The following is an 18,521-nucleotide window of genomic DNA, read 5'->3' on the forward strand; positions in this document are numbered from 1 at the left end:
CCAAAGTCAGGATACGACGCCGTATCCTTAAGATACGACGCCGTATCCTTGTTGCAGGAATGAACAGTGCCATTCCTGCAACATGATTCTTATATTTCCCTATATATAAACTAAGAATGAGAATTTTGTTTTGACATGGTCTCACGCATGTTTTTTTTAACATACGGGTTTTACATATTTTTTGTTTTTATGACATAAGATGACTAATCTTATAAAACATGAAAAAAATAAATCTCATAAATTAATGTGTTTAATGGCATAAATTCAAATCCTAATACAATTAGGAGATAAATAATTATATATAATTATAATATTAATTAGAAAAAATTTAGAGATAATTACAATAGTTATAACATTCTCCCTCCTAAATTTAGATTTTGCTCTTATCTCCTTAATTAAATATTATTTGGGTGTGGGTTTTTTCTTTCATCGTTAAAATAAAAAAAATTTATTCACTCAGGTCTCTTTCGATCAGTTTTGACCTTTTTATCACTGTTTGAGATATCTAGATTACTTGCTACAATTGTGTTGTTTTCTTTTTGTCTAACCGTTTTTTTTTTCCTACATTAAACACTCTGAAATTTTTTTGTCATTTTAAAGAATATAATTTTATGTCATTTTATATCTTAAATGTTGATTTTTATCAATTAATTATTATAATTTATTATGAATTATTAATTAATCAATAAGTTTGACTCAATAATTATGGGTTCTTTTTTCTACCGTCGATATAAATAAGTTATTTACATTTAGTCCAAAACAACGTAACTTCAGAACGAAAATCAAGATATTTTTGCAATTATAATTTATTTCAGGATTATAATAGTTTTTCTCATTATAATTTTTTAATCTTTTAACCCAAAATGACGTCGTTTAGGGAGTAAATATAGATAACTTATGTACATTCACTATTAAAATATCTAAGCCCTAAATCATAACTGTTAATTGACGAAAAATGAACGATTAAAACTGAAAATAACACAAAGTTATATATTTTAAAAGGACAACTATTTTAAAGAACAACTATTTTTCCCTTAAACAGTTTTCCTGTCAAGGGATTAAGCTCATTCTTCCTCTATTAATAATAATTTAATACATCATCTGTTTCAATGAAAAGTTAGCTTTAAGAGTCCTGGGAATATCTCCTATTTATCTACCCAAATTTTTTTATCCAAATCCAAAAAAAATAAAAAATAAAATAATTGCATATGATTATAATATTAATTAGATATAATTACAATATGAGAAAAGTGTGTGTCATTTTAAAGAATGTAAAATTGTGTCATTTTAAGTGAGAGAAAAAATAAAATAAAAGAGGAGAGAGAGTGGACACAAAAATATAAAAGTGCAGGTCCCACTCTTTTTGAAAGTGAAAAGATATAAGTTGTGTGATTTAAAAGGATAAATACGTTTCGCTTACGATATTTACACCAACTATTTTTCTTCTTCTTAAAGATCTTTCCTTTATTATTTATTATTACATTTTTATCATTAAAAGTTTTAAGCTTCAATAAGCATATAATATTGAAGTTGTGTAGAAAGTTTGCGTTTTTACTAGTGACAGGGTTCTGAATGTGGGAATGGAAGCAAGAATGAAGAAGTACCGGCAAGTGAGTCCTGAGAGGGCGAAAGTGTGGACGGAGAAGTCCCCAAAGTACCATCAGAACCGAAAGGTGCCGGTGATTTACTATCTTTGTCGGAACAGGCAACTTGAGCACCCTCATTTCATGGAGGTTCCACTTTCATCCCCTGATGGGTTATACTTGAGAGGTACAATAAGGAAAAAACTTCAAACCAACACTTTTTAATGTGTGTTTTTGTTTGTGGGGTGTTTTTTTTTGTTTTTTTTATGTATTGTTTGTGTGCAGATGTTATTGAAAGACTTAATGCTTTGAGAGGTAGAGGCATGGCTTCCTTGTATTCATGGTCTTGTAAAAGGTGAGGAAGTTATTTTATTTACTATCTCCTCTTGGTGTTTCAGTTTGTATGGTGAGAAACAAATATATATATATTTATATAGAGAGAGAGAGAATAAAAAAGATTAATACTGAGACTTGATTGGGTGTGTGAGTTTGTCCTTGCCCCTTTTTTCTCTTTTGATTTTAGGAAAGTCAATGTAGCTTAAAGTTTTTAAATTTTAGTTAGATGAAGCAATCAAGATTGTTAAGCTATGTGTTTTTTCACAATATGGACAAATTGTTTGTATTCAGTTTTCACCGTGTATGTTTGTTTATTGTGTAATTAATTCAGAAGCTACAAGAACGGATTTGTGTGGCATGATCTCTTTGAAGATGATCTAATTCTACCTGCACATGGAAATGAGTATGTCCTCAAAGGTTCGGAGTTATTTTACGAATCGAATTCAGGTAAAAAAAATAAAATCATGTGTTTGTTTTGTTCATCTTCATCATGTTGTGTTTTCTTAGTTCCTGACTGAAATCTTAATCATTGTGAATTTTGCTTTACAGATCGTTTCAGCCCCATTAGCAATGTCAAAATACATAGCCTGAAGCAGTTACCAGAGCCAGTTTCTTGTAGGAGCCATGATGAAGCTTCCACCTCTTCTAGCATGAATGGGAAAGAGACAAGAAACTCCCAAGAAGATGAACTTTCCCCAGAACAACATACTGGTTCCTCTGATGTTTCTCCAGATTCTAGGGATGGAAAGAGTGGTTCTCTAAGCTTACCATTGACACAGTGCAAAATCTACAAGACTGATGGATTGGCAGATGCTTCAACTCAGACAGAAGAAAATGTTAGCAGACCCAAAACCCAGAAAACTTGTACCAGGGGTGTATCAACAGAAGATAGGTCATTAGAACCTGAATGTCATGAAATATGTGAAATACAAGTGCCACAAGTGAAAGATAATCAAGAAATCTGTAGGGATACTATTTCTCCTCCTATCTCAACTTCTGCTCCATCATCTTCTGGAGGGAACACTGAAACTTTGGAATCCCTTATTAGAGCTGACGTGAGTAAAATGAACAGCTTTAGGACCCCGGAAGATTATGGCATTCGAATGCAAACCAATACAAGGATGAAGGCCTCAAATCTTCTGATGCAACTGATCTCTTGTGGGTCTATGTCAGTGAAAAACCATAGTGTTGGCCTTATTCCTTCCTACAAGGCTAGGTTTCCTTATTCAAAATTCCCATCCCCATTGTTCTCAACTTCTGTTATGTTGAGGGAAATTGATTGCATAGCAGAGAATCCAAAGGTGATGGGCCTCAGATTGGAAGACAAAGAATATTTTAGTGGGAGCATAGTTGAGTCTAAAATACTGATGGAAGAAGATGGACCTAATGTTCTGAAAAGCTCTTCTTCATTCAATGCTGAGAGGTAGGTTTTGCTTTTGAGTTTCAAGTCTTTTCTTGCAACATAACAATGTAGAATTAGGAAGAGTTACTACTTCCTTTCCCAAAAATTATGGTACTGGCAAATCAATTCGCGGCTGGATGTTGCGTTACATGTTGTTTGGTTGGTTGTACAAGGGCTGCACTTATCATAGCTTCAGAGAACATTTGTTCAAAGCTGAGGAAGTGAAATATGGGCTGCACTCAATTTTGGCATATAGTCATTCTTTAAATAAGGAATAATGCTAGATTAGGCTAAATAACCAGATAGGTTGTGCAATAGTACGAAGATGGAAAATGCTTGAATCTGGTATTAGAATGCTTATGCTGCTTTGATTTTCTATCATATTTGTCTAGATTGAGCCAATTTCCAAGTCTCTTATCAAATGAATGATTTCATTATTATATGCACAAAAACAATCCACTGAGTTGCTCGTTATTACCAATTCAAAACTCAGATGCAATGACTAAACTCTTCTGCTCTACTACCACATTCTGCTTATGCTTGCACTTCTTTTAAAATTTAAATAATATCACCTTTAACAATTTTTTGGATAAAAAAATTCATTGAAATCTTCTGTCCCTCTTATTACTCTCAGTTCTGAATAAAATTTTACCCTTGTATTTCTTTTGAAAGTTGCTTTTTAAAGCTAAACAATATTTAATGGAATGTAAGTGCTCTCACATGCTTGTTTAGATCTTTATTTATGATTGTATGGCAAGATGTCTCAAGGAAGTGAAAGCTTCAATGGCCCAAAAGAAGGGGGCTTCATTGCTTTTTGTAAAGTTATTATTCTAAGGAGAAAAAAAGATATCATTTGAACTTCCAATATTAGGCATCCTCCACCAGGGAAAAAAAGAAGAAGCAAAAGCAAAAGGCAGGACAAATGGGAATTTGGATTGTCTTGTGATTTTTTTTTGTGTCCTATCATGTGAAACACTTAAAGGTTCTGTGGAAGAATAAAGAAGATTAACATTTATCATCAGGTTTTATAGCTATCTTTTTTAAACAATGCTAGGAAAATAATCCGCACTATAAGGAGTTGCTATTGATACCTCATGAGAGTAATTAGTAACCATTAGGTCTCTTTTATAGTGTTGCTAAATAAATATTGCACTTTAAGGAATTCTTTCTCTCAATAGTGTGTCCAGCCTTTAAATTAAAAGTATGTGTCGTTGCATTATTACAAAATTGGTCCATAGTTAAAGACTTATCTTATGTCACATGTTGCTGAAAATGGCTTGGGATCAATAATTATTATGGCTACCTTTGTGGTTTCAAGTTTTAAAGTTTTTTGTAATTCATTTGATTGGCATCTGATACGAACACAGTAGTCATCACATCCTAAATGTAGAGTTGAAGTAACAAAATATGTACACAAATGTGCAGGACATGTAAAGAGTTGAAGTTTCAAGGCATAGAGGAATCATCATCCTCCGGAAATTCAAAATGCATTCCACTGTCACTTAAGGCTTCATTGACCAAGCAGCCAACCAGGGAATCCATGAGATCTCCTGTATCTGATGGATCAAGAAACTCCATGGATAGAATTGATGGCTCATGCATATCCCCAGTAACATCTAACGGTAGCAGCAAAAGAATCACTGAACCTTCATCAGGGAAAAAGCATTCTAAGAGGATAGACTCATTTAGAGAAGAGGAGAAGGTGTTCAAGATTGAAGAAAGTTAAGTGATGATTTTATCTTTGTTTCAACTGATGTTCTTAAAAAATGTTAAAAGGGTATGTCCTTTCACTTTTCTTTCATTGATTAACAAGTTTGATTTTAACTCAACAGGCTTGCTTCAGGAGCTCGGGTTATAATCCAATCTAAACAATTTTGCGACACAGAATCTAACAACTCTTAAAAAAAATTATGTTTCAGAGATTAGGCAACTAGCAAAACTGCTAGTTTTCAGCTTCTGTTTGAATGCAACAATGTAACATGATGGTATATATCTATGTGGTTTCACGTGACATTTCTGTAAATCTACAAATGTTATGACAGATTACTCACTTCAAAGGGGGGCTAATAGTGCAGGTGTGGTCCCAATGATCCATTACTCTTCCTGTAAATCTAATGTTCTGGTTATAGGGGACTGCTAACTGAAATGAAATGATTCCTCAAATTTTTTGTAACTACATATACTATACCCTTTTGCACCTGATGCTTTTTTTTTGTTTCAAATTAGTACCTGCTACTTTGTTTTCACCTCCAAGGCTAAAAGGTGCCCAAAAGAAAGTGGTGGGTTTTTAAACGTGAGATTGAACTTGACATTGGATGAACTTGTATTTAACCTTAAGTTAGATTCCCAGCCAGTAGTACATTTTTAAACGTTACAAATAAAAAAGCTATAGAGTATAAAAATAATATGATCTATGTATAAGCTTGTATCATTTTAAATTTCATCGACTCTTTTATCCCTACGGCCTTCCAAAGGGCAAGTCAAGTTTTAAAAAGTGGTTTGAAATATTGTTGGTTTTAAATTGATGGCAGTACCATTCAAACTTGGGATTTCTATGTGTTATGGATCTATATGAGAGGTCTATATTATATAAAGCCCAATAGTAGGCAATGAAAAGAAGAAATTAATATAATATAAAGAAAGAGAAAAAAGTTTCTGATGTTACTTTAGACAATTTTGTCTAATGTTCATCGAAACGACGTCGTTTTAAGATTGAAAAATTAAAAAATTAGAATGATAAAGACTATTATAATCCTGAAATAAATTAAAATTACAAAAATATCATGATTTCTGTCCCAAAACGACGTCGTTTCGATGAACATTAGATAAAGTTATCTAAAGTAACTTTAGAAAAAACAAACCCATAAAGAAAATATCAATCTCATATTCAAAGAAGATATTAAAGGTTCATAATTTCATTATCCATCGGTAAATTTTATAAATAAGAGGCAAAATTTACATGATGGACACTTTTTTTCTCTTCACTATTAGGGGGTGAAAGTGAGCTGGGCTGGGCTAAGCTTTGTCCCGAAAAGTCCAAGCCTACGTCAAAAAATTTTAATTTGGGCTGGCCCAAGCCTAGTAAGAGTTTAACTGTTAGTCTAGCTTGGCCCGTTTATAAAAAACAAATGGTCTAGCCTAGCCCGTTTATAAAAAACAAATGGTCTAGCCTAGCCCATTAGCCTGTTAATTTTTAACTTCCAAGGATAACCATGAATCAACTTTACAAAATACTCAAATTATGTTGCTAAACCAAAAATCATAATTTCAACGTCCAAACAGAATCATGAATCACAACAAAACTCATACAATCTGCATTTAAGTCACTTTAAAAAGAAAAATGCTTAGACTAAATAACATATATTTCATCAGATCCAACAAACAAATCCATACTATGTAAATTAAAATAACTACATTAATCCAACAAACATATCATAATGCTTGTAGTAAGTATAATCTCTCCCAAAAATATTTTAAATATTCATCTGCACAATCTAACATGCTAAGATGTTGATTCCTCCTACATAAGAAATAAAGTCAGCTTTTTATGAAAATATAATTAAGTTATAAATAATTGCAATTGATTAAATCTATATCTTTTGTTTTTTCTTTAAGACATACTTATTCTATTTTATTTTATTTAAAATAAATTGTATAATATAGGTCGGCCTGTAAGCTTATAGATCAGGCCTTGTGAAAGCGGGCATACGACCTTTTTATTAAACAAGTTTTTTCAAGGCCTAAACTTGGCCTATTTTACGAAATATACTAGGTTAGGTCTAGCCTGACGTAAGCCGAGTCGTAGGCTCCTATAGGCCGGTCCGGCCCAATTTCACCTCTATTCACTGTTATGCTATTACTGTGCATGCACACAACTCCTTTGACAAATACCATTATTTTCAATATATAGTGATATGCTAAACTTAAAGATATCTAACTCATAGATATCTAGAGAACATCTAGATTTAAGATCAACATAATCTCTTGATTAGACATCTCTCTTCGTAGGACATGTAACCAGGCGTAAAACCAAAAATAGTAGGAATCTTAATGCTACTGGGACAATTTTATTCCAAAAGTGTATAATATTCGAATGAGACAGCTTTATTCGAAGGTTTTGATGGAGAGAAAAAGGGACTCTCACCCAAACTTTCATATAGGCCCTGTCAGAATGCTTTTTGTCTGGCCATTGAGATCTTCAGGACCAAACTAATTGAATTAACAAATCTTGGGTTTAACTTTCACATTAAGGAATTATGCCTTGTAACAATCTTTTAGGTTTTTAAAATTTTTAAGAGTGATTTACGTTCTGTTACTTTTGAGTATTAAATAAGGCAAATGCTACCATACGTCCTTATCACATTTGTTTAAAAGAAAAAAGAAATTATGTTCTAAATATATTGAATATTATACTTTTTTAGTAAATATTTTAGTTTTTTTAATTCTTTCACAAATGTCAAACCCTTCTGATTAAGACTCTATTAATTATAATTGTGAGTACACAAATGTATAGTTACACTTTCTTACATATTTCGGGACAGGTCATTTATTAGTATAACTTTTTTAATGGAATAAATTGTGTTCATAATTCTCATAATTTGCGTAATTATGAATTCCTTATTAATAATCATTATTTTGGTTTTGGTTTTCCGGATGATTAATTTGAGGCTTTGTTTTTTACATGTTCAATGCTTCCACTCTTACGCCTATCACATAGACACATACTAAGAGCTGGGTTTATGGGGTTTGCCTTAGAGTTGGTTGTAGTCTGTATGGCTGTCGCTATTTATTTATGTTTTGACATTTTATGCATTTATTATCTCAATCTTTTTTAAAAATGACAAATATATAATCAGGTGATGAGTCAGAAGAATGACGTGAAAACATTAAATAAATTAGCTCAATCATACATGGTACTCTTTTAATGTGTAATTATTTCTAACTATGTCAAGCTAGCTACTTGCAATGTGGGGATGACACTTGGAAGCATGTTATTAAAAGACGGAAGAAAGATATTCAGACTATTTTTTTTTTAGACTAAGTTTAGATTGATGGTAAACGATGGAACCAAAGAAAATAAAATAACATTAGTTGTTATTGTTTATATTTTTTAAAATTAAATAAAATATAATAGAAATATATTACTTTTATTTAATCTCATACCCTCATTTTTTTTTCTTTATCTCCAATTTAGATATATGAGATGCTTTATTTTTTAATATAATTATTAAATTACACATCTCTCCAACTTGAATATGTTATGACTTTATTTTCAATTCTTCAACTCTGACTAAACAGAACTGTTATCATATTCGAAAAATCTCTTTCGATTAACATAACTGCTATGGACTATTCAAATAAAACAGCATTGTTAAGGACCTATATTTGGTTCTCTCTCCTTCATTTTCTTTTCTTTTTTAAATGTCTTTGTGTTGTCATCAATGACGCACACACCAACCCCAATGCCCTTAATTTGGATATACCATGCCTATATTTATTATAAAAGCTGTCACTGCCGGTCGTATTATTCTTTAAAATATACAAAACCTGATGTTTGCTTATTTTTTATTTTTCTTATCCTTTGTAAGTTGTTGTTGAAGAAATTGGATGAAATATAACATTACCGAGAGATTTGAATCTGTGTATGATATCAAATATATTAATTAACTATACAATCACATTACAATAAAGAAGTATTATAAAACTCACAAAATGTTGGAAAGAATGCTTGCATGCAGAAAAAATTCGAGTCCGACTATGTTTTCTTCTTAAGATAATTTGTTCCATTTATTGATGTCGAATGTTGATGAACAATTACCTCCTAGAATAGAACGAATTGTGCGTCTCTAGAATGATGGCACTATCAATCAGGAGCCCCCAGAAACACAACCAAATGCTTGAGAAAATCACACTTTCTAATACTATGGTATGGATGAATGATGCATGAATCCAGAGTGACGACATAAAAAAATTTCTGGATATATTTTGTATGGTGTGAACATGTATAAATAGACAACGATAGGTCATGATGAATCGTCGCCGGCGAATCGTTGCGACTAACGACGGTGAACCATTACGACCGGTTCGGTTCAAAATTAATCGAACGCACCATTTCAGTTCAAAAACAAAAACAAAAAAGAAGAACTGATTCGGTTCAAAATAGCAGGTACTGTTTGGACGAAAAAATAAAAAATATTATTTTTATCTCACACACGATCGACCGGCCGTGCCGAGATGGACGACAACAGTGGTTCTCCCTCCTCCATAAAAGTGAAGTGCCCCAAGGGAAAAACTAGAGAGGTGAGGTGGAGGCTTATAAACCCTTCCATTTCTCACTCTTTGTCCAATGTGGGACTTCTACCCACATACACATTTTTTTTGTGATATTCTAATCGGTTCATCGCTTCGCGACTAGTCCGATTGAGGCGGGTCCTGAGAATAAGACTTTGAACCCCTTCCAAAGACGACACTTGGGAAGATCGACCAGATACTCTCACCCTCACCCCCACATGAATAAAAAGTCAATTCATCGTGACAAAATGCAAATGAACATGAATGCAAAGTGTGATTCCTCGGTGAGAAACAATTGCATCGCGATAGGGAGGGGTCACCTTTGAACCTTCTCTAATGAAACCTATCGGGTGTACTCAGTCAATCGGTGGTCAGGATGACTTGAACCGTCGACCTTTTGTGTATACCAAGACAATAGGAGTCTCACAATTGCTTCCCTAACATTGTTGTGCCCATTTTTTCCTTGGACGCCTGCCTGGTTTTGTGAGGATTCTAGAGAATCGACCTTTATAATTTCTCATAGAAGTGTCTCTCACTTTACACTCACATAGGTGATTTCTTGTTATGTAACTCAATATACATCATATGAACACATCAGATTAAGAAATCATTAAAAGCGTAAATGCTTACCCTCACATATACACTGCTTTGCCATAGGAATGAGTATGAGTTTAGAAACTCCACAGTGTTAACATTTGATCATCACTTAGTTGTCTCTTTGAACCTAATTTGTGGGATCTCCACTCATCAAGGTAGAGTTACTGCAATAATCAACAAATGATAGGCCTTAAACCTACTCCTTTCGACAAAATTTCAACCAACTCTCTTGGAATCCCTTTGATCAACGGATCCGCTATATTCTCTTTAGACTCCATACAGTCAATTGTAATGATTCCACTCGAGAGTAGTTTTCTCATGGTATCATGTCTATGACATATATGTCTAGACTTACCGTTATACATGACATTCCTAGCCCTTCCAATAGCAGCTTGGCTATCACAATGTAAGCATACGGCTGGTACCAGCTTTGGCCAATTAGGAACATCCTCAATAAAATTACAAAGTTATTTGGCTTCCTCACCGTCTTTATCTAAAGCAATAAATTCTGCTTCCATAGTTGATATTGCAATGCAAGTCTGCTTGGACGATTTTCAAGGCACAACATTCCCACCAAGGGTTATACAAATCCACTTGTGGATTTAGTGTCATTAGAGCTGGTGATCCAATTTGCCTCACAATACCCTTCTATTGCTGGAGGGTACTTCTCGTAAAGCAAATCAAAGTTTTGAGTGCGCTTCAAGTATCCCAAAACTCTTACCATAGCTTTCCAATGATACTTATTTGGATTACTAGTAAAACGACTTAACATGCTCACTGAATAAGCAATATCAGGTCTGGTGCAGTTCATAACATACATAAGATTGTCTAACACTTGAGCATACTCTTTTTGTGCTTCAGCTTTACCCGTGTTCTTCTTTAGTTTAAGATTAGAATCTACGAGATTCTTCACATGAGCTATATTCAAACTCTTGAGTTTCTCAAGAATTTTAGTAATATAAGCTTATGACAAAGCCAACCCTCCAGATGTTCCATGGAATTAATACCCAAGATATTGTCTGTTATCCCTATATCTTTCATGTCAAATTTACTAGTAAGCAATTGCTTAGTAGCTTTAATCATTTGATTATTACTACCCATTATTAACATGTCGTCCACATAAAGAGAGATTATGGCAAACCCTTTCTCTATATTTCAAATATAGACACACTTGTAACATTCATTAATATGGAAACCATTCGATAACATGACTTTATCAAATTTTGCATGCCATTGCTTTGGAGCTTGTTTTAACCCATAAAGGGATTTTTTCAAGTGACAAACTTTCCATTCTTGTCCTGGGACAACAAGCCTTCAAGTTGTTCTAATTTTATCTCTTCTTCTAAGTCATCATTCGAGAAGATGGTCTTAACATCCATTTGATGTATTTTTAACCCATTCAATGTCGCTACCGCGATCAACACTCTAATGGACGTAATCCTTGTAACAAGTGGATAAGTATCAAAATAGTCGAGATCTTCATGTTGCCTGTATCCTTTTACCACAAGCCTAGCTTTATATTTATCAATAGTGTCATCTTTCTTTTGAAGATCCGCTTACTTCTTAGAGGCTTATTGCCAGGATGAAGGTCTATTAATTCCCAAGTGTGGTTTGATAGGATAAATCAATTTCACTATTGATAGCTTCTTCCCAGAATGGTGCTTCCCGGAACGTTATAGCCTCTTTATACGTTCGAGGCTCATTTTTTAACACATATGTCAGAATATCAGGTCCAAAGAATGTGGCAATCATTTGCCTCTTACTATGTCTAGGTTCATCCTCTACAAGATCGACACAAGTCGTAATTGCCTGAGGTCTTACAACGTTATTATCATTATTACCACTTGATTCATATACCTTGTTATATAGAAATACGTTTTCAAAGAACGTAACATCCCTTGACTCAATAACCGTATTAACATGTATATATGAGACATCGGATTTATAAACCAGAAACCGATATTCACTATTATTAAGTGCATAACCAATGAATACACAATCCATGATTTTAGGTCCGATTTTCAACCTTTTAGGTTTAGGAATCGCAACCTTAGCCAAGCACCTCCTCACTCTCAAGTATTTCAAGGATGATTTCTTTCCTTTCCATACTTCGTATGATATGCTTCTTGTCTTCTTGTGGGGTACTCTATTAATAATATAGTTAGCCTTCAAAATGACTTCCCCCACAAGTTCTATGGTAAACCAGACGTGATTAACATAGCATTCATCATTTCCTTCAACGTTCGATTTTTCCTTTTTGAAATCCCATTTGATTGCGGTGTATACGGAGCAGTTGTCTGGTGTATAATACCAGACTCTATACATAATTCGTCGAAGGGGCCATCATATTCTCCCCTACGATCGCTCCGTACTACTTTAATTTTCTTGTTAAGTTGATTTTCAACTTTACTTTTGTATTGTTTAAAAGCTATAATAGCTTCATCTTTACTATTAAGTAAGTAAACATAACAGTATCTGCTGCAATCATCAATAAAAATAATAAAATATTTCTTATTACCTCTAGATGGTACATATTTCATAACACATATCAATATGCATTAAATCTAACAATTCAGTTGATCTTTCAATAGAAGTAAAAGGTAATTTTGGAAATTTTGATTCAATACACACTTGACATTTATTATTTAAACATTCAAATTTAGAAAATAAATCTAAATAATTAAAATTTTAATTTACTTAAAATTAACATGTCCTAATCTATTATGACATAAATTAGAAGGCTAAAGAAAATAAATAGAAGTAACATTATCATTAATATTATTATCATTGGTTACAGTCATCACATTCAGTTTGAAAAGGCCCTCACTAAGGTAGCTCTTTCCCATTCTTAGAAAGTACAAACTTCTCAGAAATAAATACAAGTTTAAAACTATTCTTGCTCATAAGAGATCCAGACACTAAGTTCTTGTGAATATCAGGCACATAAAGCACATCATTGAGTGTCACTATCTTTCCAGAAGTCATCTTCAAAACTATCTTCCCAACACCTTCAACCTTTGAAGTAGATTAATTATCCATATAGAGTTTCTCATCATTCTTCTCATGAGTGTAGAAGGAGAACATCCACTTTTTTAAACAGACATGCCTGGGGGCACCACTGTCCACCCACCACTCCTTAGTGTCTCCCACTAGGTTACTCTCCAACACCACCGTCGACAAGTTCAGATCTTCAACCTTTTCAGCGATATTAACCAAGTTGGCTTGAATGATCTTCTTCATTTTGGATTTATATGGCTTCTTTTGATCCTTCTTACAATCTTTTGCATGATGGCTAGGATTACCGCAATTGTAACAATTGCCCTTGAACTTTTTTCTTTTGCCTTGTTTAGCATTTCCTTCAGTTTCAGAATGTTTTTGCTTCTTCGACCTTGATCCCTCTTCAACAACATTGACCCTAGAGACCACAAGATTGTTGCCAAATTTCTTTTCAGCAATCTTGTTATCTAATTCTATCCTTAACCTCATAATCAGATCTTCAAGTGACACATCCTTGCGCTTATACTTGATATAATTCTTAAAATCCTTCCAGGATGGTGACAATTTTTCAATAAACGCAGCAACCTAGAATGATTCACTTAAGGTCATCCCTTCAGCATGAATTTCATGCACTAGTGCTTGAAGTTCTTCAACTTGTCTCGTCACATTCTTAAAGACATCCATTTTGAAGTCCAAAAATCTACCGACTATGAACTTTTTCAAGCCGGCATCCTCTGTTTTATACTTCTTGCCTAGACTTTTCCACAATTCCTTACTGGTGGTCAAAGTGCTATACACATTATACAAGGAATTATCTAGACCATTGATGATATAGTTTTGGCAGAGGATATTAGAGTGCTTCCATGCGTCAACAGCAACAACCTTCTCCTTATCATGTTGTTCTCCTTCTTCCAACTTAGGAGCATCTTCCTTGAGAAACCGTGCAAGACTCAGGGTTGTCAAGTAGAACAACATTTTCTGTTGCCAAAGCTTGAAATCAATCCCATAGAATTTTTCAGGCTTTTAAGTAGGAGTCGAAACATAATTATTTGGAGTAACCAAACTTGTACTTGTCGAAGTCATTTCTGTTACACAATCAGAAACTTCAATCAATCACAAAGAGCAGTGGCAGAGCCACATAGAACGTGGGGTGGCCTCGGTCCGGGCTAAATTTTAACAAATTATACTTATTATATATAATTATATAATTAATTATAATTTGGCCCGAGTTAAAATTATAATTTGCCTCAGGCTACAATTTGTAATTTGACCCTATTTGAAAAAAAAATATTTGGTGAGAGATTTGAGTAAGTTATATTAGGTTATGTGTTAAATTTGCACTTGTATAAAAAAAAAATTTGGGGAAGGTTATAGTCAAGGAAGCACGGAGACTTGTAAAAACAGGGAGAGTCGTGTCCGACACGGCGACACGCTCCGACACGGTGTCGGACACGCGGTCAACTTTTTCCGACACGTTAACCATTTCGACACGCGAATTTGACCGTGTCCGACACGGTCAAATGGAATTTTCGTAATTTTTTTTAACTTTTTTTTAAAAAAAATTTATTTTTTAGTAATTAAAATATATTAATAAAGCTTCCACCTGATTATATCAATTTTAATTTTTTGTCTTTTTCCCCCTTAAGTAGATAAGAGATCATCTCAGCATCATTGTTGTCAATTCTTATCACGCTCTTATTGTATCTCCTTGTCTCTGATCTCTCTCTAATATGATTTGATCTCTCTATCTGATAGTATATCTTTCTCTCATCCCAGTTCTTATTTTTTTTATTAAAGCTTCCATCTTTATAACGCGTTGATGGGTATTATTAATTTAGTTTCATTTTTTTGTTAAATTATTAAATATTAAATGAAATATACACTATATAAATTAAAAATATTATTTAATATTAAAACATGTCCCAACGTGTCGAAATCCATATTTTTTTAGGATTGACGTGTCGGAGTGTCGTGTCGTGTCGTGTCGTGTCACGTGTCGCGTGTCGTATCGGTGCTACATAGGTTATAGTTACTACCTCTTTTTCTTACTACCTCTTACTACTAAATCTTAACCGTTGATTTTCTTCAATCTAACGGTTGTAATTTATTGGGTCATACTTATTAATTAATTATTAATTTCTAATAAATTATAACCGTTAGATTGGTGGAAATCAACAATTAAGATTTGGTAGAAAGAGGTAATAAGAAAAGGAGGTAGTAACTACAACCTCTCCCATATTTTTTTAGTAAAATTAAAAATATTTAATAAAATTATAACTCTTCTTGGTGCTTCCTGCCCAGGTGCTTTGTATTTAATATAATTTAAATATATTATAATATGAACTAACTAAAATTAAAAAAATAAATACACATATAATTTTTTGGTATGAGCTCAAATTAGAGCCTGGCTCTGCCACTGACAAAGATCAATCTTTTATTGCACAAGAAACAATATATAATGTGAAAATATAAAATATACTAAACACATATTCAAACTATGTAGCACCGATACCGACACGAGACACGTGACACGACACGATACGACACTCTGACACGTTAATTCTAAAAACTGTTAGATTTTGACACGTTAGGACACGTTGTGATATTAAATAATAATTTTTATTTATGTAGTGTATATTATATTTAATATTTAATAATTTAACAAAAAATGAAGTTAAACTTATAATATCCATCAATTTTGCAAAGAAACATAAGATATTCCAAATATTTATATTAAACTCAATAAAATTATAATCGTAATCTAACGAATCTATTAGTTGGAACTAGGGGTGTTCGCGGTCTGGATTGGAAGCAAAAATCATCTAATCCAATCCTTTCGGTTTGATCATATAATCATCCATTCGGTTTTGATTTTTTTTCAAATCCGATCCAATCCAATCCAATTTTTTCGGTTTGGATTGGATCGGTTTTCGATTTTTGGAAAATCCTAAAATTTATTTCATGATTATTGTTCAAATAATATCTTTTGTATATATTGGCTTCATAAATGTATTTTTTTTTGAAATACAAAACATTAATAAACTATAATATAAATTTTTTTTGGCAATGAGATAAGAAGCTCTATAAAGATAAAATTTTGTTGATGAGATGTGACTAGATTTTTTCTTGGGTTTAGTTGATGGATTAATGAGTCTTGAGTTTAGAAATTTTTAGGCTGTGATTAGGAAAAGACCCAAGTAGGTAGAGGAAAATCAATATATTAGATCGGTTTGGATTGGATCGATTTTCATCAACCCATCCAAAAATCGATCCAATCCAATTAAAATTTGCTGTTTTTAATCAGTTTTCAGTTTTTCGGTTTTCGATTTATTCGGTTATCAGTTTTTCGGTTCGGTCACCGCGGTTTGAATCGGTTTGGATCAGTTGATGAACACCCCTAGTTGGAACTAAAAATACAACACAATGCAACCTTTGAACCATTTTTTGAGTTTCTACAATGCGTGTTGGAGTGTCGGAGAGTGTCGAAGTGTCGGAGAGTGTCAGAAAGTGTCGGACACAACACGTTAAGGTCTTTGAAGTGTTAGTTATTCATAGTATTCAAAGCACAAATTATCTTTAAGATTTTATGAAGGCTTATAACAACTTCAGTATGTAGCTTCGTGAAGTTTTCAAATTCAAGAAATAATGATTTGATAAATACATAACGATAAGATTGCATACAAAGGTTCTCTTTCCCTTATTATTGCAAGTCTAGAATAATATTAGTAAGAAAAAATTTGTTACACCTATTCTCTCAAGTTCGGAGGTAGAGTCATGTATGTATAGTGGGGTACCTTATTTTTTCCCGGAGTGGCCTACTTGACTATATAGTATTTGAGTCTGGAACATAATGCACGGGTTGACTTAGTTTAGGGATGATGCTGCATACTACGTCACATGAAATTAAGAAAATTGGATAAAATAAAAAAATGTATGACCTTATTATTTTATTTATGTTATGTAGAATATGCCAGCAGCCTACTGGTTCTAGAAATAGCACTCTTACTTCCTATTGTATATATGGTCTTGTTATGTTATTTGACTGAGATTTTTGGGAATTTTATACAAGAGAAAAAAAGATTTTTGGGAATAAAATTTAGATAATGTGCCATGGTACGTGTACGCTTAGCTCAACCTGCTGTCTCACACGCTCCTTCGCGTGTCATTTATATTCTTATTTTTTATTATTTTATGAAATTCATAGAAAATTAATTTTTTTTTATGAATGATAGAAAATTAAATTAAGATTAAATATCATTTTTGGTCCTCAGCAAATTTTACGATTCCTGCTTTAGTCTTTAGCAAATAAAAAGGCTATTCGTGGTTCCTAAAAAATAAAATTCAAAATGAACTCATTTAGTTAAAATTGTGATCCGAACAAATTCAAAAAAGACTCGTATTAGTCTCTCAAAAAGACTAAAATGGATTCACTTTAAATTTTTTAGGGACTACGAATAATCTTTTTATTTGCTAGGGACTAAAGCGTGTATCATAAAATTTGCTGAGGACCGCAAAAGATATTTACTCATAAATTAATTCGATTTGAATTCAGTCAAATTTTTCCTAATATTATTTCCGTATCACTTGAAGTATTTATTTATTTATTTTATTTTAATTATGAATGGTGATAGAATTTAAGCCAATCTATAAAAAAAAAAAAGTTGGATTATTTTTTGTTAAATTCAAACTAATTTAACATCAATCACTTTATTTATTTATTTTTTACAGGATCACACTCAAATCAAATCAATAATTATAAATATTTTCTTTTTTAACATATTTTAATTTAAATTAATATTAACTCGATCATCTAACTCAAACCAATTGGTTAAATTAAAAAAGTTTCAATTCTTACTCAACTTAATTAAATTAAATTAGTTTCATGTTACTTTTTTGTCCCAACACAACTCATTATTACTCCTAATTTTAAGTATTGTACAACAATAATAGTAAATATAATTAAAAAAAGTGCAGTCAGCTTTGTGTTCCTTCCTCTCTTTGCTAAGACCCCGTTAGTTGGGAGAAAATAAAAATTGAGTTTGGGACCAAAGCAGTGGTCTTTCATGTCAGTTTAGATTCCCTAAAAAAGGGTCAAGGATCATAAGCTTCAACAATTCCATTAAGGTCAACGATGCCAACAACATCGCTGCATCAGTAATGCAGGCTCAATCATTTACTCTCCCATTACTTCTTAACAGTTTTGGAGTTCATATATGCATATGTATCTTTCAGTAACAGTAAGTCAATAATTAAAAAATTCACAAGATAATTAGTCTAGCACGCTTGAACATATATAAATTGATTAGTCATATTCA

The 18,521-nt window shown here is 32.6% G+C and overlaps 1 protein-coding gene across 1 annotated transcript; it reads left to right on the top strand.

Moving 5' to 3' along the window:
• Positions 1-1,535: 1,535 nt before the first annotated feature.
• LOC133291193 (protein SOSEKI 3-like) lies at positions 1,536-5,475 on the top strand. The gene is made up of 5 exons (XM_061489415.1): positions 1,536-1,770; positions 1,869-1,938; positions 2,251-2,366; positions 2,469-3,342; positions 4,747-5,475. The coding sequence occupies exons 1-5, from the start codon at positions 1,581-1,583 to the stop codon at positions 5,045-5,047; spliced, it is 1,551 nt and encodes a 516-aa protein (XP_061345399.1). The 5' UTR covers positions 1,536-1,580; the 3' UTR covers positions 5,048-5,475.
• The last annotated feature ends 13,046 nt before the right edge of the window (positions 5,476-18,521 follow it).

Source organism: Gastrolobium bilobum, unplaced genomic scaffold, assembly GCF_033153095.1.
Source record: "Gastrolobium bilobum isolate Gb01-03AN ecotype WA unplaced genomic scaffold, APGP_CSIRO_Gbil_v1 utg1383, whole genome shotgun sequence".
Taxonomy (NCBI): domain Eukaryota; kingdom Viridiplantae; phylum Streptophyta; class Magnoliopsida; order Fabales; family Fabaceae; genus Gastrolobium; species Gastrolobium bilobum.

Coding starts and splice junctions, on each gene's coding strand:
- LOC133291193 (XM_061489415.1), top strand. CDS start 1,581: ATGGAAGCAAGAATGAAGAAGTACCGGCAAGTGAGTCCTGAGAGGGCG. Junction 1,771..1,868: donor TGATGGGTTATACTTGAGAG/GTACAATAAGGA, acceptor GTTTGTGTGCAG/ATGTTATTGAAAGACTTAAT. Junction 1,939..2,250: donor TATTCATGGTCTTGTAAAAG/GTGAGGAAGTTA, acceptor TAATTAATTCAG/AAGCTACAAGAACGGATTTG.